Here is a 21,500-nt window from a genome sequence, read left to right on the forward strand (position 1 = left end):
CACATTGCGGCGGCAGTGGCGGGGGTTTCGTCGTCTCAACGCTCGTTTGCAATTCGGCCGCCGTACCGCCGCGCACCCGACCAACCAACCAACCTCGGCCCAAAATTTTCCAACATGCGCGATCTACTGTGTGGCCAATTTATTTCCCGAAATTGGTCGCTTTGTCGGTCGGGCATGCACTTGGCAGCACCAATTTTCATACAATTCGATTATAATAATCGAATTGGATGATCGATTGGTTGGTCGCCTAGTGTATGGCCCCTTTAGATTTTAGCCGGGATGGGAGTTACAGTAGCCATACAGTTAGTGATGATAGGCAGAGTCGACCAAGAGACAGATCTTCTATGAATCTGATTAGAGAGAGAATTGTTAGCTGCCCATACACTGCAAGCCAATTCCTGATCAATTTCAGCATGAAATCTCTCGAAAATCGTCTGCGTCTGCCGCTGCTCCCCTAGTGTATAAATGTGCCCAACATTCCCCTCCCGGTGTGCATTTACACATTACCTGTCCTATGTCGCCCACCGCACTCTGCCTCTTCTTCTAGATCCTCCGTTTGTACCTCACATGCCGCCATTCAGCACGTGTGATGTTGGCGCTATATAAATACTAAATAATAATGATAATTGTGGACTGCACAGCCCTAGTAGTGAAAGCAAACTTTACCACTGGTTCAGTTTCACTTAATCCTCTACAGGAAATATTTCAAGTAAACATGTAAGTATTAGTAGGGCAGACGTTTGATACTTAAAGAGTAACTGTCAGGCTGCAGAAGCTAATTTAAACCTCTATTCTCCTGTGTTAAACCGTTTAGAAGGAAGCCAAAAAGGCATTAGTGAAGATAAAAATCTCTCTTACCTTTGATGTGTGCTTATCAGAAAAGCTGTTAGACCTAAGAGGACGCAAGCCGCATACTATACTGCAAAGCATTCTGGGGCCCTCCCCTCGGCTGCTAATGAGACGTTACAGCAGCTTGTAATCAGTCCAGCGCGTAGCACTGATAAATCTCCGGGCAGAGTACACTGCAGGAGTCAGCTATTGTTCCTAGCCACATGGCTCATTAATATTCACTGCACACTGTGTTATTCAGTACGAGCTTTCCTGTGATCAGGAAGCAGGCAGGACATGACGACACATTTGACAGAAAAACATGGAACCTTCCATGAGCTGTCAGGAGCATCAATCTCTGCATATACTATAAAAAAATTCTGTGAAGTACAAACGTGGACAGTGAAATGCATATGTAATGTAAGTACAGCCAATCTTTAGCTACTGATATATGTGTTTATTTTCTCTGAGACCTTATACCTAACAGCTCCTCTTTAAAAGAACACTATCAAACCAAGTGTTCAAAAATAACAATGTACAAATAATGACTAAGTAGCTGTTTAAACATTTTCCTACTTTTCCTGCTAAATATCAAAAGGCATAAGCTTTAATTCATTGTGTGTAGGATTTAGCTCTATTGGAACAAATCATTCTCAAAAGGAGTGTCTGCTTCAATGCACAGCCAGTGTTGTTTTTTTTTGTATATCAGACTACAGAGTATTTTTCTCTGAAAGCAAGTATGAAAAGCTGTGGTGTCACAGACAATTACAAATGTTTATAACAAGTTACATTTCCTCTGCTCTCTTCACACACTTCAGTGAGAGACACAGGACATAGGACTTTCTCTCTAACACAGGGTTAACAGATGCACTGTGAGGGAATTCCCCTCCCCTCATAGCTCACACTGCCGTCAGATTTCAGCAGATTTGCTGTCAGTTCAGAGAGAAGGGAATGTGATATAGTAGAGGGAAACCTCTGGATCCTCCAGAAGCTTCCCACATCCTCCTCCAGACCATCTATCCAGCACTGGGACCATCTGGAAGTTTGTGGCCTTTCTATTGTCCATGTACAAGCACGGCAGCACAGCACAGGATGCCTTGCACCTGTGCAATAGTACGGAGTTGCTCAGGCTCAGCTGAAAAAGTTGAGCCCAATCAGCTCCGTGCCACTGCAAAAGAGTCCTGCACACTCCTGCATGGTTGGGAGCACAGCCGCACACATTCTCCAACAAGCTTTTTTTGAATAACTTCAGGGGTGTGTGTGGCGCAGCACTGGATAGGTGGAGGGAGGGGGACGAGAAAGCCTCTGGGATATTCAGAGGCTCCCCTTTTTTTGAGTACAACACTCTACTGCTTTTTTGAGAAGTACTCATTTGAGGTACTTTTTTCCCTTCCGGCACACTTTAAAGTCCTGGTATACCTGCCCAGATTTCTCATGGTTAGCAGAATGGGGAGCATGAAATAACTAATACAATGTTCGAATTCAGCTGCTCCCTTTGTAAAAGCGAACCAAAGGGAGCCGTATGATATCTCTGCAAGAGGATGGAGTACCCAGCATGTTGGAAGTTGCTTCTCCAGCACAGAGCCATCACCTGACCTGCATGAGCTTGCTTACTCTGCTCTCTCTTGTCTAGCACAGGAAGAAGGTAGGAGGAGTCAGATCTGTGCTTAGAGGGAAAGGCCAGCCCTCCTTGACTACCTCATGTGAGGAACCTAGGCACCTCAGGCACGCAGCATCTGACATTGATACAAAAAACAGAAACAAAAAAAACAAAAAAAAAAACAGCTAGACAAAGCTAGCTAGCAAGGTAAAACATAAAAAAAAAATAATAATGCAAAAAGGTTTGTGTCATGCACTAAAACTTTGTACATTGCAAATTATTCCCGATCTAGGACTGAAGGGAAAAAGTGTCCAATGTGGGTACTTACCTTGGGATAGAGAGCCTCTGGCTCCAGAAAACCCATCTTTAAGATGGATCGCGCTTGCAAACTAGCATGGAACGGGCTCATCCTATTGCGCATGCGTGGCCATCCTGCACAGTGCAGCCACACTTGTGCTTGCACGGGAGCGCAGCCGTGGGTTTTGGGAGATTTTGTCCATTAGTGGTCCCAAACGATCATTTCTGATCGTTCATATGAAGAATCGCTCGTAAACTATTAATCTGCAAATTGTATCGTGTGTGGTCAATGGCTAAAGTTCAACTGTAACCCCGGACACAAAGCCTGATTCCTGTAACACTGGAGCAGGTGCTACTAAACCATTACAGAGAAATCAGGAACTCGGAGCACCCGGAGAGGAGAGATAATGGAATTGGACAGGCGTCAGGATTTCTCTGACCCACTTGCACAGTGCGAGATGTGATTAATATCGGAGAGCATTGTACACAGGACTGAGCGCTGTAATGACTGCGGCTCTCCATCTGCTAGCGAGCGCTGGACTGCCTCTGTCTGCATTATAACCACTTATCTGTGTGTGGGACTCCATATATTTCCTAACTAATAGATAACTGCCTTAAAGAGTCTGAAGCGAGAATAAATCTCGCTTCAGACCTCATAGATAGCAGGGGCATGTGGGGGTGAAGGGACCCCCGTTTAGCGGCGTGATAGCGGCGGTTTAGCAGGGGTACACATGCCCTTGCTAACTATGAGCTCTGAAGCGAGATTTATTCTCGCTTCAGAGTCTCTTTAAAGGACAACCGAGGCGACATGTGACATGACGAGGTAGACATGTGTATGTACAGTGCCAAACATACAAATACTGTATATACTTGAGTACAAGTCTAGAAATTTAGGTCCAATTCTCTTCATAAAAGTATAGGGGTCGACTTATACACGAGTCACTGGGAACACTGAGCACACTGAGTAATGTGTGTACTAATAGTGACATTCCCATTTGCAGCAATTTAACCTGTGGTAAGTGATACTTTGAGGAAAGGAAATGCCAAGAAAACACAGGTCTGAAAGTCCTGGCCACAACAATTAACAAGGAAAGGGGCAGGGGGGAAATGCTTTGCTGTGTAAATGGCTGCAATACTGTATGCAGTGCAGTCATGAACCCCTCCTAGTCCCCAAGTGCAGCTGTTAACTTTGCTGGATAGACTTATACTTGAGTCAATAAAAAAAAAAACTTTCCAACTTAAGAGGGTTGAATATTGGAGTCGACTTATATACAAGGTCGACTTGTATTCGAGTATACAGTGGAGGAAATAATTATTTGACCCCTCACTGATTTTGTAAGTTTGTCCAATGACAAAGAAATGAAAAGTCTTAGAACAGTATAATTTCAATGGTAGGTTTATTTTAACAGTGGCAGATAGCACATCAAAAAGAAAATCGAAAAAATAACCTTAAATAAAAGATAACAACTGATTTGCATTTCATTGAGTGAAATAAGTTTTTGAACCCTCTAACAATAAAAGACTTAATACTTAGTGGAAAAACCCTTGTTTGCAAGCACAGAGGTCAAACGTTTCTTGTAATTGATGACCAAGTTTGCACACATTTTAGGAGGAATGTTGGTCCACTCCTCTTTGCAGATCATCTCTAAATCCCTAAGGTTTCGAGGCTGTCTCTGTGCAACTCTGAGCTTGAGCTCCCTCCATAGGTTTTCTATTGGATTAAGGTCCGGAGACTGACTAGGCCACTCCATGACCTTAATGTGCTTCTTCTTGAGCCACTCTTTTGTTGCCTTTGCTGTATGTTTTGGGTCATTGTCGTGCTGGAACACCCATCCACGACCCATTTTCAGTTTCCTGGCAGAGGGAAGGAGGTTGTCGTTCAGGATTTCACGATACATGGCTCCGTCCATTTTCCCGTTAATGCGATTAAGTTGTCCTGTGCCCTTGGCAGAAAGACACCCCCAAAGCAAAATGTTTCCACCCCCATGCTTGACGGTGGGGACGGTGTTTTGGCTGTCATAGGCAGCATTTTTCTTCCTCCAAACACAGCGAGTTGAGTTAATGCCAAAGAGCTCTATTTTGGTCTCATCAGACCACAGCACCTTCTCCCAGTCACTCACACAATCATTCAGGTGTTCATTGGCAAACTTCAGACAGGCCTGCACATGTGCCTTCTTGAGCAGGGGGACCTTGTGAGCCCTGCAGGATTTTAATCCATTGCGGTGTAATGTGTTTCCAATGGTTTTCTTGGTGACTGTGGTCCCTGCTAATTTGAGGTCATTCACTAACTCCTCCCATATAGTTCTAGGATGCTTTTTCACCTTTCTCAGAACCATTGACACCCCACGAGGTGAGATCTTGCGTGGAGCCCCAGAGCGAGGTCGATTGATGGTCATTTTGTGCTCCTTCCATTTTTGAACAATCGCACCAACAGTTGTCACCTGCTCTCCCAGCTTCTTGCTAATGGTTTTGTAGCCCATTCCAGCCTTGTGCAGGTCTACAATTTTGTCTCTGACATCCTTGGACAGCTCTTTGGTCTTTCCCATGTTGGAGAGTTTGGAGTCTGCTTGATTGATTGATTCTGTGGACAGGTGTCTTTTATACAGGTGACTAGTTAAGACAGGTGTCCTTAATGAGGGTGACTAATTGAGTAGAAGTGTCTAACCACTCTGTGGGAGCCAGAACTCTTAATGGTTGGTAGGGGTTCAAAAACTTATTTCACTCAATGAAATGCAAATCAGTTGCTATCTTTTATTTAAGGTTATTTTTTTCGATTTTCCTTTTGATGTGCTATCTGCCACTGTTAAAATAAACCTACCATTGAAATGATACTGTTCTGATGCTTTTCATTTCTTTGTCATTGGACAAACTTACAAAATCAGTGAGGGGTCAAATAATTATTTCCTCCACTGTATACGGTAACTATGCTGTGTTCCTTTTTTCTTTTACTGCTTGAAATAGTTAAACATAAGGTATGCAAGTGCCAGTTCCTGTCAGACTACAGAGCCTTCCCTCTCCATAGAAAAGTAACTAATTTTTTTTAGTTTTTTTTTTTTAAATCACTTCAGGTTTGCTTTAAGCAATCATCTTAGCAGGTTCCCCTGGCTGCCCAGCTTCTGGGAAAGGCCCGGCAGTGATAAACACTGGAGCACACCCCGAGCACGGCCTGCTGCGTCAGCACTCCACACTGCAATTATTATTAATGGAGCAGGTCGTTTTATCCGTAACACACAGCTCAACAGAAAATGAATATCCCACATTTACAAGTGCCAATGAGTCACTGGGGTGTAACTTCGCACGAGGGTGATACCTGTGTCTTCTGATCTTAAAGGACAACTCCACCCAAATATTTAAGTTTTGCATTATTTTTATTGGGGAGATCAGTCATATTTCTGAATGTGCTATCCCGTTGCAAAGTATTCACACAGTGGAGTTCCCATCTCTCGCTGCATATCATAACTGCTAATGAAAATATAAAAACCATGCAAATAAAAAAAAAAATTACCTAAAAAAGTGTTAGTGATATAAATAAATAAAAAAAAATATATATATACACATATACAGAGAGAGAGAGAGAGAGAGAGAGAGAGAGAGAGAGAGAGAGAGAGAGAGAGAGAGAGAGAGAGAGAGAGAGAGAGAGAGAGAGAGAGAGAGAGAGAGATATATTTTTTTTTTTTTTGCTAAAATAAGAGACCTATTTTAATTTTTGCTTTTGCCTAGTCTGGGTGCCTTTGCTGAACTGTGCAGTGGAAACAGGATTGTGGGGACTGGGGTGTCTTTCTTTTAGCTACAGTAACAAGCTTATCTAAAAATGCAAAACAACTCCCATTTCAGATAAGATAAGGGCACTATGATCAGAAGGTAATTGAACCCCCCACCCCCCCTCTGAAGAGTTTACACAGTTGTGTAAGCCTGTTCTCTATTCAGTGTTCCCCAACCCTGTCCTCAGGGCCCACCAACAGTGCATGTTTTGTGGAAATCCACAAAGGTAGTTCATCAGCTCTGCTGAGACACTGATTACCTCTCCTGTGCAGGTTTGTGGTTTTCTGCAAAACATGCACTGTTGGTGGGCCTTGAGGACAGGGTTGGGGAACACTGCGGTGATGTTCATTGTAGGAGAGACAGTAAGGGCCAGTTCACACGGACGTCTGCCGTCGTTTTTTTTTTTTGGTCGTTTAAACGACGTGTTTTAACCGCTCGTAATAGGTTTCTATGAAAGCGTTTATGTTAGTATCGTCTGTCAGCGGTTTTGGGAGTTTTTTTTCAGCGTCGAGGTTGATGGCGTTCTTTCAGAAGCCTCATGCGACTTCTATTGATGGCTGCGTTTGACAAACGTCAGCGGTAAATGAGTACAATCGCCGTCTAAAGCGCGAGAACGGTTGTGTTGAAGGTTGTAGGCGTCCTGGAGGTATGCTATTGACAGGAAATGGACCAGAATTCATAGGGAAGGGTGTTGACAGGAAATGGACCATAATCCTCTAGTGAGAAGGACACAGAAGGACGGAGAGATGGCGCAGGTGTCTCTGGAGAACACTGCAGCAGACTAGCCTCACGCTGATCCATATCGAAGGCGAAAAACGCAATTCCTGGGGAAAACTACCAGAGCTCAAAGACAAAATGTCTATATCCCTCGGGAATACAGGAAGTACAAACCTATGACGAATTTCCACTTCCAGGTACAGTATAGTTCTGCCCCTTTTATGACTACTTCCTCTTAAACAGGCGTCTAACTATCAAACGCTGTTGAACACGAACGCTCACTCGAACGCTAACAACTGCAGGCAAACAGTTTTGTCAGCCGCTGTTCAAACGACATGACGATTTATGTCGTTCGGCGGTCAGCGGTTGATTGCTTATAGACGCAGACGCAGCACAGACGTTCGTGTGAACCGGCCCTAACGTGTAAAGCCTCACACACACACTTGACTTAAATCGGCTGAGGCAATCGTTATCGGCTGACTCAAGTCAGGCGTGTTTACAACGCCCAACCCTCGAGCGATACGCCATCCAATTGTTTCAGCTAATATGAAGTTTCAGCCACTTTCAAGGATGCACAGCCAACGTCTTTCTGCCCGATACCACAGAGTGAAGTCTTATGAAGTCCCTGACTCAATGGGTCAGAGCTGTTTTGGTGGGACAAGGAGGACCCATACGACTTCAGGCTGGGGACCCCTTTAGTTTTTTTCCCAAGAGTGCTTTTATTGCTCATTTATGGTCACTGCAGGATGAGAGTAACTAGCACACAGCCTCAGTTCCGTGACATTTCTGCCCATCCAATTCTAGCAGCTTTGCTCTGACAATGAGCCATACATGGCAGCCACCTGTGCAAATCCATCAGCCTCCCCAGCAGAGGCTCACAGGGCAATGCACACAGCATTAATTACAATACTTGTCGCTGTATTGATCCGGAATTAGCAGCTTCACAGCAGATTTTCCAGAGGCGACATGAAAGTAGTCATAAATCTCACTGCCGATCGGCTGCTAGGATAAGGATAGCTAATTGCAGAACGGCATCGATCGCTGTCTGAGCCAGAGCAACAGGATGTGCCGAACAGCCGTACACAGGTGTCAGCTCTGTGAGATATGCAATGCTTTCACTCCCATTATTCCTGAGTGATACGAGAAGAAGAATTCTAATGATTTTAGAGAGAGAGAGGAAAGGAGAGAGAGAGAGAGAGAGAGAGAGAGAGAGAGAGAGAGAGAGAGAGAGAGAGAGAGGGGGGGAGAAGAGAAGGCATGTTCACTTTAATACCCAACCAATTGCTCCAGGGGTGAGGAAGACCTGTAAGTGCAGCCATGCAAGGTATTATGTTCAAATTCTCTTCTCATAAATAGTACAAATTACATTGCATTACTAGTTTTGTTTATGAACCTTCAATTGTTCACACTTTCTGCTATTCTATTGCTGTCTGCTCCACCTAAACACTCCAACTCCACCTTTATATGCCTCCCCAGCCACTTCCAGCAGGCCCATAGCGAGCGGCGCAGCAGGTTGAGTGGTGGGCCACATGATAGGGCTAGATTGTCAGGCAAAGGGTTAATAGTAGCAGAGGGGAGGGGGCGGGGTTAGCCCCCTTTCGTATTGCCGCGCGTAGAGCCGTAATAGTGGGGAAGGAGCGGCGGAAGGTTAGGAGGAAGTGACGTCAGCGGAGGCAGACGCGCCGGGGACAGAGAGGCAGTAGGACGCGTTTTCTCCGCTCCTCTGCTCGGAAGAAGAAGTGCGTCATGGCGGACATAGAGGAGTTTCTGAGCAGGGTGAGGAGTGAGGCAGAATCCCGGGGCCCGCAGTGGGTGGCTATACAAATGTCAGCCATGGGAGCGGGACCGGCACCACGTACTAGTGCGCGGGCCACCCGCCCGCCGGACAGGCTGAGCCCCGCTGCGTCCCCGCGGCAGAGCAGGCGCGCGGGCAGCCCCATATCCACGCCGCCAGCTCCATCCTCAAAACGGGTGGCCAAGCAGAGTAAGGGCCGGCCCAGCGAAGTGGCAACAGGAGGCGCAGGGGACTCTGAACAGCCAGGCACGTCCGGAGAGCAAGGGGGCAGCGAACAACACGGCGCGGGGCTGGGGGATCCGCAACAGCCCGCGCCAGCAGGCCCCAAAAAAGCAGCCCAGCCCAAGAAAAAAGATACGCAGCAGGGGCCTCATCGCTCTTCCAGGCGGGGGGCCGACCTTGGGGTCGCGGCTGGGTCATCACAGGCTCAGGCCAAACGCCACGTCCAGCAAGCCAAGGCAAAGAACAGCAGAGGAAAACCGCCCCAGAAGCGCAACGCGGGCCAGCAGCCGGGCCGCAGTTCAAGCAGCGCAGGAAGCAACAGCTCGCGCAACTCGGGAGCGCGGAGCCAACAGTCCCCAGCCAGCAGCAGGTCGTCCAGCGGTCACAGGGGGTCGGTCACCGCCAACCCCGCCAGTGGGCCCGGTGGAGCATCGCCAGTCGAAGAGGAGTCTTCACAATCGGAGGAGGAGGAGTCTACGGATCAACCCAGGGAATCGGCTGATCGGGACGGGCGTCCGGTGCAGCCAGGTGAGAGCAATTTATTTCCAGCTTTTCCTATTGTGCATAATGCGGGGAGTACATGGGGCCTGGTACCAACCGACCAAGTCGGGGTGGTAGCGGCGCCTCTGGCAAGGGACTGTGCCATGTCCCCGGCCCTGTCCTTTGTAAATACATTATTGTTAGGGATTCGGGAGGCTTTGCAGGCGGGTGGCGGCCACAGCGTTGCCCCTCCCGCGTCCGCGTGGATTGCTCCGGCCCCGCTAGCGGGACCCCCGGGTCCGTATTCCGCGCCAGTCCTGGCCTCGGTTCCGGCGGCAGTGGTGGCAGCTTCGGTGGCGTCAGCCACGACGCCACGTGGTGAGTCCGCTGCTGCGGCCGGCACGGAGGTAGATTCGGTGAGGTTGTCGGACTCAGCGAAGAGCGAGCTTTATCTGTGTCTTGAGGCCCCTTTAGGCACGCATCTCAAAAAAGAAGTGAAAGAAAGAATTTGGAGAGGGGAATACATCGAAATTTTTTCTTTGCTGCAGCTTTCCAAATTTAACTTAGATAAAGGAAAGCCGGACGAAAGCAAGAAGGAGGAGGAGGAGCGCAGGCGTTACAGGCTCATCCCACGAACTCACCAGAACTGGTCACAAGCTTTTGCCATATTGGCCAGTGTGATCGGGGATAAACAACCCGATTGTTGCGCAGCGCTGTTTGGTTACCAGGATAGCATTGGGGAAGCGTTTAGGTCATACGGAGGCAACGCATGGCTTCGTTATGACGAAGAGTTTCGGCAACGTAAGGCGGTTCGCCCCGAGATTCGCTGGGATCATAAGGATGTCATCCTTTGGATGAAGCTGATGATCCCCGCGAGTAAAGGATCACAGTCCTTTCAAGGGGGGGCCAGCGGCTCCAGCAGTTCAGGGCAGCTGGCCAGCAAACGTCCAGGAGTGTGTTGGAAGTACAACGACAACACATGCAAATTCGGGAGTTCATGCCATTTTAAACATGAATGTGGAAATTGCGGGGGCGGGCATCCAGGTTCCCGGTGCTACAAACAGAGCAAAAATAGGGGCGGCGAGTCTTCCGGTAAGAGGGAGGACCCCAGTGATTCTCAGAAAGATGGAACGGCACCTAAATAGATACCCGGACACCGACGCGGCTGAATTCTTACGCCAAGGGTTTTCGGAAGGTTTTCGTATTCCCAGTTCAGGAGCGCCTAGCTCTTTTCCCCCTTTCCGAAATCTAAAGTCAGTGGCTGGCTTTACGGAATTAGTAACAGCTAAATTACAAAAAGAGGTCGGGCTGGGCAGGATGGCGGGGCCTTTTGCGTCCCCTCCTTTGGACAATTTAATTGTTTCCCCGTTAGGCATTGTCCCCAAAAAGGAGCCCGGCGCCTTTCGCCTTATCCACCATCTGTCACATCCCAGGGGGAGATCAGTAAATGATGGGATCGATCCGGGGGAGGTGACAGTAGCCTACACATCTTTCGATGTGGCGGTGCGGTGGGTCAGGCGTTTGGGACACGGCACCTTACTGGCAAAAACCGACGTTGAATCGGCTTTTCGGTTGCTCCCGGTTCACAGGCAAAGTTTCCATCTTTTGGGCTGCTTCTGGGAAGGCAGCTATTACATCGATTGCTGCCTACCAATGGGTTGCTCTATATCTTGCTCGTATTTCGAGAAATTTAGCTCCTTTCTGGAGTGGGTGGTTAAGGAGGAGTCCGGGGTAGGTTCGGTTATACACTACCTGGACGACTTCTTATTCATGGGCAAGAGCGACTCTCCCACGTGTGCTTACCTTTTGGCGACCATGCGTCAGACTTGTGCCAGCTTTGGGATCCCCCTAGCCGAGGACAAAACAGAAGGGCCACAGACGGTGATCAAATTTCTGGGTATTACCATAGATTCAATGGCAATGGAATGCCGCTTACCAGAGGATAAGGTTGTGGACTTGCAGAAGGTTATAGGTGAGGCGTTGATGCAAAGGAAGGTCACCCTGCGCACGCTCCAGTCACTATTAGGCAAATTAAATTTCGCGTGCAGGATTATCCCCATGGGGAGAATCCTCTGTAGAAAATTGGCACGGGCAACCACAGGGATCTCATCGCCTAACCATCACGTGCGTTTGAACAGTGAACACAAAGCGGATTTGAGAATGTGGCAGGTTTTTCTCTCTGAATTCAATGGGCGCTCGGTGTGGTTGGAGGAGGGCGTCCAGAACATTGATCTGGAACTTTTCACCGACGCCTCGGGCGCCTATGGCTATGGGGCATTTTTCGCTGGAGAGTGGAGCGCAGCGGAATGGCCGGAGGACTGGAGACGGGCGGGCTTCACAAAAAATGTGTTGCTCCTAGAGCTGTTTCCTATAGTGGTGTCAGTACAAATTTGGGGTGCCCGGTTGTCTAACAAAAAGATTAAATTCAACTGTGACAATTTGGGGGTCGTAACGGCAATTAACAAAGCCTCCGCATCTTCCCCTCCGGTCATTCGGCTATTGCGACACTTGGTGCTGACCTGCCTGCGACTTAACATGTTCTTATATGCGGTGCATCTGCCTGGAACCGAGAATGACGTAGCAGATGCGCTTTCTCGCTTTCAGTGGCAAAGATTCAGAGGCCTCGTCCCTGGTGCAGCATTATCCGGAATTCCTTGCCCCCAGGACTTGTGGGAAGTCCCGTTCGGGAAATAGAAGGATGGATGGCTCATTCTTTGTCTGACGGAACTTGGTCATCATACTCGTCCGTCTGGGACCAATGGGATACGCTGTCTGCCGAAATGGGAAGCTCAACGTCGGATAGGCTGGGTCAGTTTTTTCATTTTATTGTGCAAAATGGCGCGGCGGGGGTGTCACCCTCGGCTATGTCCAAAAAGGTGTCGGCTTTGGCCTTTCTATTCAAGCTACGAGGCGAAGTAGACATTACAAAGGATTTTCGGGTAAAATTAGCGTTACGTGGTTTTAAAGCTAAACCAGTAAAGAGGGATGGGCGACGCCCGATTACGTTTGAGCTTCTGTCATCCCTCGTATCGGTATTACCGGAAATTTGCAGTTCAAGTTTTGAAGTGTTGCTGTTCACGGCGGCTTTTGTCTTAGCTTTTTTCGGGGCGTTTCGGGTGAGTGAGCTAGTGAGCCCCAACAAGCGGACAGCGTCGCGTATTAGGGAAGGAGAGGTTGTGTTGTCAGGAGGATCGGTGGAGATTTTTCTGCGCAGATCCAAAACGGACCAGTCCGGTAAGGGTCGGGTTATTGCGCTACAGCGCATACAGGGTTCCCCTCTGTGTCCGGTGGAGGTCCTGGGCAGGTTTTCCCAGGCGCGCCCCGTGGGCGGAGGGTCGTTTCTTTGCCACTTGAACGGGGCCCCGTTGACCAAATTTCAATTCGTGGCAATTCTTCGGAAGGGCCTCGGGCGGGTGGGAGCCCCGCCATTGGAATACGCTTCCCATTCTTTCCGAATTGGGGCCGCTACAGAAGCGGCGCGTTGGGGCTTAGATGACAGAACCATAAAGAGGATTGGGCGGTGGGAATCGGCAAGATTCCTCTCATATGTACGACCGCACCTGGTTTGAGTGTGGGTCAATCCTTAACTATGATAATTATTATGGTGGTGCTTGGGTATGGGTGTTTTTCGCTTTTTGTTTTGTTTTTCAGATGAAACTCCGCGTCTGGTGTGGATCTTGGGTCACTCATACGTGGCCCGAGGTGCCAGGAGGGCACGGGTCAGAGCGGATGGTCGACAGCTGGGATTTCCTCGGTCACAGGCTGACATAAGATGGATTGGTGTGCCTGGAATGATGTGGTCTGGAGTGCTGCCGGAGTTCCGTCGGTTCGTGGATTGGGATCGTGCCCCTGATGTCCTAGTCCTCCATGTGGGGGGAAATGATTTGGCCGCTCGGACCACGAGGCAGATCATAAAGGACATTAAAGCGGACTTTATGGCGATCCGAGCTGAATTTCCGGCTACGATTATTGTATGGTCAGAGGTGATTGCCAGGAATACCTGGAGGTTGGCCAGATCGGTAGACCGGGTGAATAGGGCCAGAAGGAAATTGAACAGAGAGGTTTCCCGCTTTGTTACTAGGAACGGGGGGGTGGCGGTACGACACTTAGACCTGGAGACCGACACAGAGTCCTTTTTGGTTAAGGATGGGGTTCACCTCACGGATATAGGGATGGACTTATGGGCGTTAGCGTTGTCAGATGGCATACAGAGGGCGTTGTATTTGGGGGCCTCACAGGCGTAAGGTTTCACGCCTGTGTGGGTTGGCGGGGTGTAGGGCTCCGGAAATTGGGCACAATTAATGATGGGGGTAAGTAAAATCTCCCACTTCGGGTTTGTAGGTTTGCAAAGGGTGTCTACTATGAGAAATTTAAGGATTGTGCATGCAGCTGTCCCTGAGCCGGTCCATGCGGCGCGGGCCGGCAGATTGCAGGCTGCATTGCAGAGAAGGTTGTGGTTTAGGTTTGAAAAATACCCCGGAGCTCTTACCCTAGCAGGTTTACAGTTTATGGTTACTTGTTATATTATTACACAGATTTATTGTATTAGGAATTGATGGGCTGCTTTGGCCTTAATAAAATCCATTCTCTAAGAAGCAGTCCTGTCTTTATTCTAGTACTAGGGGTGGGGGGGTTTTAGTTGGGTGGGGGAGCAAGGCTAATCTGTGCACTTATCAAGCAGGCCCATAGCGAGCGGCGCAGCAGGTTGAGTGGTGGGCCACATGATAGGGCTAGATTGTCAGGCAAAGGGTTAATAGTAGCAGAGGGGAGGGGGCGGGGTTAGCCCCCTTTCGTATTGCCGCGCGTAGAGCCGTAATAGTGGGGAAGGAGCGGCGGAAGGTTAGGAGGAAGTGACGTCAGCGGAGGCAGACGCGCCGGGGACACCGAGGCAGTAGGACGCGTTTCCCACCCACCCTCCCTATTTCATGGTGTTGGTTGGTTATAGCTTTGGTGGTGGTTATGTCATTGCAGCTGGCGGGGTGTAGGGCTCCGGAAATTGGGCACAATTAATGATGGGGGTAAGTAAAATCTCCCACTTCGGGTTTGTAGGTTTGCAAAGGGTGTCTACTATGAGAAATTTAAGGATTGTGCATGCAGCTGTCCCTGAGCCGGTCCATGCGGCGCGGGCCGGCAGATTGCAGGCTGCATTGCAGAGAAGGTTGTGGTTTAGGTTTGAAAAATACCCCGGAGCTCTTACCCTAGCAGGTTTACAGTTTATGGTTACTTGTTATATTATTACACAGATTTATTGTATTAGGAATTGATGGGCTGCTTTGGCCTTAATAAAATCCATTCTCTAAGAAGCAGTCCTGTCTTTATTCTAGTACTAGGGGTGGGGGGGTTTTAGTTGGGTGGGGGAGCAAGGCTAATCTGTGCACTTATCATGCTCTGCTACTGTTGCCCTGCCCCACTCTGCTCCTGCTAAACACTAAAACTCCACCTTTATATGTCTCCCCAGCCACTTCCTGCTCTGCTACCTCTTCCATGCTTCACTCTGCTCTTGCTAAACACTCCAACTCCACCTTCATATGTCTTCCCACTCTTCTTGGATTCAGAAGTTTCCATAAGAGTGGTGCAGCAGTGTGCAGGTAATTCAATGATACAATAGAGTCTAAGTTACTGGTCAAACTGTGGTCCCAGTTAATGTCAGTGGTTAACCACTTAACGACCTCCTAATGCCGATAGGCGTCGGCAGGTCAAAGTGGTGTTTCCATGGAAACCATGTCAGTTCACGGAGGGTGTCTCCGTGAACAGTCGGCGAGCCGCCGATCGCGGCTCGCAGGCTAAACGTAAACACACGGGGAAGAAATCCCCGCTGTTTACATCAATACGGCGCTGCTGCACAGCAGCGCGGTAAAGGAGATCGGCGAACCCTGGCCTCTGACTGGCCGGGGTTCGCCGGCATCTGATAGGCTGAAGCCTATCCTAGGTGGCGCAGGACGGATTTCCGGCCTGCGCAGCCCATAGAGAGGAGCAGACAGAGGGAAGGAGAGGGAGGTAGGAAAATCGCTGCGGAGGGGGGCTTTGAGGAGCCCCCCCCCCGCAAGGCCACACGGAGCGGCGGCGATCAATCAGACCCCGCCCCCCAGCAGGACATCCCCCTAGCGGGGAAAAAAAGGGGGGGGGGGGGGGGGAGTCTGATCGGTGCTGTGGGCTGGAGAGCCCACGCAGCACGGATGATTCAAAAATCCCGTGGTCCTTAAGTGGTTAAACCATGATGCCTATCAGCTCTCACGAATGCTAGGCAGGAAGCCCTACTATTCTGGGGGAAAACTGCAGTGCTACAACACACTGAAGATGAAAGCAGGGGTCACACTATGGATCAAATACACCTAGGAACAAATAACTGGGTGGAACTACAATGCTGGGAACACATTTGGTGGATATTACATCACCGGACACATTAGAACAGGGCTTCCCAACCCTGTCCTCAAGTACCACCAACAGTGCATGTTTTGCAAAAAACCACACACATGCACAGGTGAGGTAATTAGTGTCTCAGCAGAGCTGATTAACTACCTCTGTGGATTTCCACAAAACATGCACTGTTGGTGGTACTTGAGGACAGGGTTGAAAAGCCCTGCACTAGACCAACGGAGGCGAACATGTGGTACGTGTGCCAGAGGTGGCACTCCGAGCCCTCTCTGTGTGCACACAAGCTGCTGGCTGCCACCATACTGCAGATTTGGAGGTTTGTCTTTATTTTTCTCTAAACTCATTGTTAAAATAAATAATTCCCCCCTTCTAAAAACCTCCAGTCTAGTACAGCGCAGAGAGGTGGGCAGGTAAAAAGAGAGGACTATATTTTTACCTGCCACCTCACTGCGCATTGATACCACCCTGTACACCTCATGAGAGTTACCTTATCGTTCTGGCTGGGAACAGCAACAGAGACAGAGGCGTGCTTAAGAAATTTCTGCATTTCATACGTAGGGTTAATTGCTGCATTTCATAAATGGTGGTAATTGCTGCATTTTAAAAAGTAGAGTGGCCTTTAATGTATGTGTTTTTTTCTTAACTAAAAAAAGCAGTTTTTAGTATAAATTGCCTTGATAGCACTCTATGATAAATAAGTGAATTTTGGGTCACAGTTTGGGCATTTGGTCTTTAAAAGGTTTGCCATCACTGTACTAGAGAGTGTGGAAAACGAACATTTTTTATTTTTTTTTACATAAAGGAGTTTTGGCATCTATACAAAAAAACAAATCCAGCCTTCAGTGCCCTAGAAGTCACACAGCACCATGCTGGAACATAAACCTTATGTTCCCACAGCAAAAACGCTCCAAATCACAGCATGCATATTTTTAATAGCTGTTACAATTATTTCACGTTGCCAGAAAAACAGCCATGCAATATTAATGTTAGTATTCAGTGCCGGATTGCAGACTGACTGAACTGCGACTTCATCCGCTGTCTTTTTCCTTTCCTTGTACTGGAAACCTGAACTAGAAGCCCGCAGGGTAACGCAACACCGTCGAACCATCCTAATCCTAATACTCTGTATGCTATCTTATGTGATCCATGAGTATCTTCACTCAACTTCTACACAATTCTGCTTATTATTCCCATCAAAAGCTGTGGAGGTCTTTGTTTCCTGTCACCAAGACTTTGCCGTCTTCCATAACCCGACTGCCAGAGGAGGGCAGTCTGGCCCCGCCCACTCATACACTGCTGATTCATCTCCATGTCTTACTCAGTGTAGACATGCATCTAAGTAATTCCCAGTGCTTTTCACGTATATGGTGTTGCTTGTGCACAAAGGAATGAAGACGTGCACAAGCTCTACCATTTACTAGGCATGTGCGGTTTGCGAATGCGTACATACCCAGTTGAAAAAGGCTAAAAAAAAATAATAATTTGATTGCCTGGCAGTCAGAAAAGAAAAAAAAAAAAAACGAGAACATGGAAGATTCAGGAAGCTGTAAGAGCTTCCAAATACTCTAAAGTTTGCCTCCAATGAGTTAGTTTCATTTCCTTTTTTTTCTAGTTTAGGTAAGCTTTAAACGACAGATAAAAAAAATGTCTTCTGCTTAATGTAACAACATGCTAAACACTCCAACTCCACCCACTTCCTGCTCTGCTACTGCTGCCCTGCCCCACTCTGCTCCTGCTAAACACTCCCACTCCTCCTTCATATGTCTTTCCAGCCACTTCCTGCTCTGCTACTGCTCCCCTGCCCCACTCTGCTCCTGCTAAACACTCCCACTCCTCCTTCATATGTCTTCCCAGCCACTTCCTGCTCTGCTACTGCTGTTTCCCTGCTCCACTCTGCTCCTGCTAATCACTCCCACTCCTCCTTCATATGTCTTCCCAGCCACTTCCTGCTCTGCTACTGCTGCTGCCCTGCTCCATTCTGCTCCTGCTAATCACTCCAACTCCACCTTCATATGTCTCCCCATCCACTTCCTGCTCTGCTGCTTCTTCCCTGCTCCACTCTGCTCCTGCTAAACACTCCAGCTCCACCTTCATATGTCTCCCCAGCCACTTCCTGCTCTGCTACTGCTGCCCTGCTCCACTATGCTCCTGCTAAACACGCCAACTCCACAGGACCTAAAAAGGTCCGATATTTATGTAATTCTGAAAGTCCCTGCACTCGGTAGACTCTCTGACTCTCCTTCAGTAAACAAACACAACTTGGACATGTACAAGTCATGCAGAACAGAGAGGATAAAATGCCAAGCATGAAATCTGTCGGCATCGGGCTAAAGCCAACCGGCATCACTCCAGGCTGCTGTCATCATACCATAGTGAGACTCTTCCTCCACTGCAGCTAGCTCGCCCCCCAGCTTCGGCACCACATAGGGAGGGGTCTTAGGGTAGCGAGAGGCTGGAAAGGATTCACAAGGATCAGATTTATACCTGTGAGACCAAAACACTCAAAAACAACAACTGATAATTTTATAATGCATAAAAGTTTCTTGAAGTTCCTTTTGCTTTACTCACCAACCTCCCGAGAATCTAGCACAGTGATGGCTAACCTTGGCACTTCAGCTGTGACAAAACTACAAATCCCATCATGCCCCTGCCTCTCCAATTTATGCTTAGAGCTGTCAGAGTATTGCAATGCCTCATGGGATTTGTAGTTCCACCACAGCTGGAGTGCCAAGGTTAGCCATCACTGATCTAGTGCATCTATAGACGCCTCCTCCACACAGCAACAGTACACGTTAGTCAGCTGTAGACAGGCTATGTTTCTGTAGAGGCCTGTGCCCAGAACGGTCACCCTATCAGTTCCCAATGATTACAGGCGACAGTAATTTCGTATTTACGCACCTCGAGTTGCCCATTATCCTCAATTCAATCTGGACGTGTGTGTGTGTGTGTGTGTGTGTGTGTGTGTGTGTGTGTGTGTGTGTGTGTGTGTGTGTGTGTGTGTGTGTGTGTGTGTGTGTGTGTGTGTGTGTGTGTGTGTGTGTGTGTGTGTGTGTGTGAGAGTGTGTGTGTGTGAGTGTGTGTGTGTGAGTGTGAGTGAGTGTGAGTGTGTGTGTGTGTGTGTGTGTGTGCGCGCCCAGTGGAGTTGTAGTGGGTGCATCACCAGTTTTTTACTGAATGAGGCACATGCGATACCATTTTAACCGTGTTGAGTAGGGTAGGTAGGGACAAACTCAAGCGAACATAAAAAGTAATTTTTAAAATTATGATCAAATTTGGAAAAGTTTTAGCAATACTACACAAGACATATGTGGTAAAATTTTAACGGTGATAAGTAGTGGAATAGGTTCTAGAGTGTTTTAGGGTTGAGGCCTATGTTTAGTGTATTCTTTTTAGTGACAAACTGAATCAAAAGCAATGAAATTTTCATAGTTTGAGTGGTCACTGCGCTCCTCAGAAATGATCTCCTAATCAACAACCAGGTGGATCGCTATGCACTATGGGGGGTATCAACACCCTATGAGAAAGTATGTAAGCATATTGTGCAGAGCGCTAACACCTAATATTGCGTCAAAACATAATTATGAACCAGATGAAAAAAGTCAATGTATTGAAAAAATGATATATATGGAACATATAGTTCATATAAAAGTTCCATCCACTCAGGCTAAGCTCTTCAACAGTCGAGTAAACAGTATGCTCACCAACAGTGATGGCTGATTAAATGACAGATCAGCATATCAGGCATAATGTAGTAGCAAACAATTCTTCAATCCTCTCCCGTTGTCACCAGCAAACTCTTCTGGATAGAACGCAATAAAACAAAAAAACAAATGGGTACATAGCGTGATTCTGCTTCAACTGGTATATATCCACCACCACACCTGTTAACAGCGTGTAGCCGTGACCCCGGTGCTGTCACAAAACACGCTCACCGAATAGGATGGCTGAACATTCAAGGACAAGCTTATAGAGCTCAGAGACAGTCCTCAACGATCTGTATCTTGTAATCCAGTCCCTTAAAAACAGCTGCCAACAACCCACACCGCAAGGTTGCATGCCTCTCACTCAGTGGCAATCCCAACGAACCTCAAGCAGACACGGATCCAAACCGTGGGCTAAAATGTTGTACTAAATGCCTTTAAAGGGAACCTAAACTGAGAAGGATGTGGATTTTTCCTTTTGAACTAATACCAGTTGCCTGACTCTCCTGCTGATCCTGTGTCTCCAATACTTTTAGCCACAGCCCCTCAACAAGCATGCAGATCAGGTGCTCTGACTGAAGTCAGACTGGATTAGCTGCATGCTTGTTTCAGGTGTGTGATTCAACCACTACTGCAGCCAAAGAGATCAGCAGGACTGCCAAGCAACTAGTATTGTTTAAAAGGAAACATCCATATCCCTCTCAGTTACGGTTCCCTTTAATCCAATTACTTACCGGCAAATACTGCCAGATGAATCGGAGGTTGCCGCTGAACTATCGTTTCCCCAATCCATCTGGCCACACCTACAATCATCATTCGATTGCAGCAAGTAAATGAAGATCAGTCCAACCCTCAACAACCTGTTGTTCAAAGTAAAACGATCCCTGCAGGTGGAGTGCGTTGCTAAACATCGTTTAACACATTTTCGATAAACTACGTTGCGCAATATCGTGAAAAAATATTGTTCGTCGTGCAAAATCATCTGTGAAAAATCGTTCAGGTGGCTCTGGCCCGTTAGACATCCATGGCACAGGAATGTGGGGAAACAAACCCGCATATAGATGTTGGGGCAAGTAGTTTTGTGCTAAAGCGCCTTAAGATGTCCGTGGTGTATGGATGTGGCAACACAGAATTCCGCATAACTAAACAGCCTAAGCTAAGCGTTAAAAAGTAAGGTGGGGCTAATATAATATACAGCAGTCTATACATACAGGAAGAGTTTCTCATGCTGAAGCCAGGAAAATTTAATGAAAAAGTGGGTATCCTGAATAATTTACTGCACTCTACTATATGTCACTACGGTGTCTCTTTAACCACTTAAAGAGACTCCGTAACAAAAATTGCATCCTGTTTTTTATCATCCTACAAGTTCCAAAAGCTATTCTAATGTGTTCTGGCTTACTGCAGCACTTTCTGCTATCACAGTCTCTGTAATAAATCTATGTATCTTTCCCTTGCCAGATTTGTCAGCCTGTGTCTGGAAGGCTGCCAAGTTCTTCAGTGTTGTGGTTCTGCTATGAATTCCCCCTTCCAGGCCCCTCTATGCACACTGCCTGTGTATTATTTAGATTAGAGCAGCTTCTCTCTTCTCTCTTATCTTTTACAAGCTGGATAAATCGTCCTCTGAGCTGGCTGGGCTTTCACATACTGAGGATTACAGACAAGGGCAAAGCTGTTTGCAGGAGAAAAAAGAGCAGCCTGAAACTTCAGTGCATGCGATTCT

General features: G+C 47.7%; 1 protein-coding gene across 2 annotated transcripts in view; it reads right to left on the reverse strand.

Moving 5' to 3' along the window:
• Positions 1 to 21,500, reverse strand: part of TMEM65 (transmembrane protein 65) — a 128,054-nt gene that overhangs the window by 48,906 nt on the left and 57,648 nt on the right. The window contains exon 2 of one of the 2 annotated variants that reach the window (XM_068238003.1): positions 18,445 to 18,528. The exons of the other annotated variant lie outside the window; for it this stretch is intronic. Within the exon in view, the coding sequence (XP_068094104.1) occupies positions 18,445 to 18,528 (84 nt within the window). The remainder of the gene's footprint in view (positions 1 to 18,444; positions 18,529 to 21,500) is intronic. 2 annotated transcript variants of the gene reach the window in all.

Source organism: Hyperolius riggenbachi, chromosome 5 (genome assembly GCF_040937935.1).
Source record: "Hyperolius riggenbachi isolate aHypRig1 chromosome 5, aHypRig1.pri, whole genome shotgun sequence".
Lineage (NCBI taxonomy): Eukaryota > Metazoa > Chordata > Amphibia > Anura > Hyperoliidae > Hyperolius > Hyperolius riggenbachi.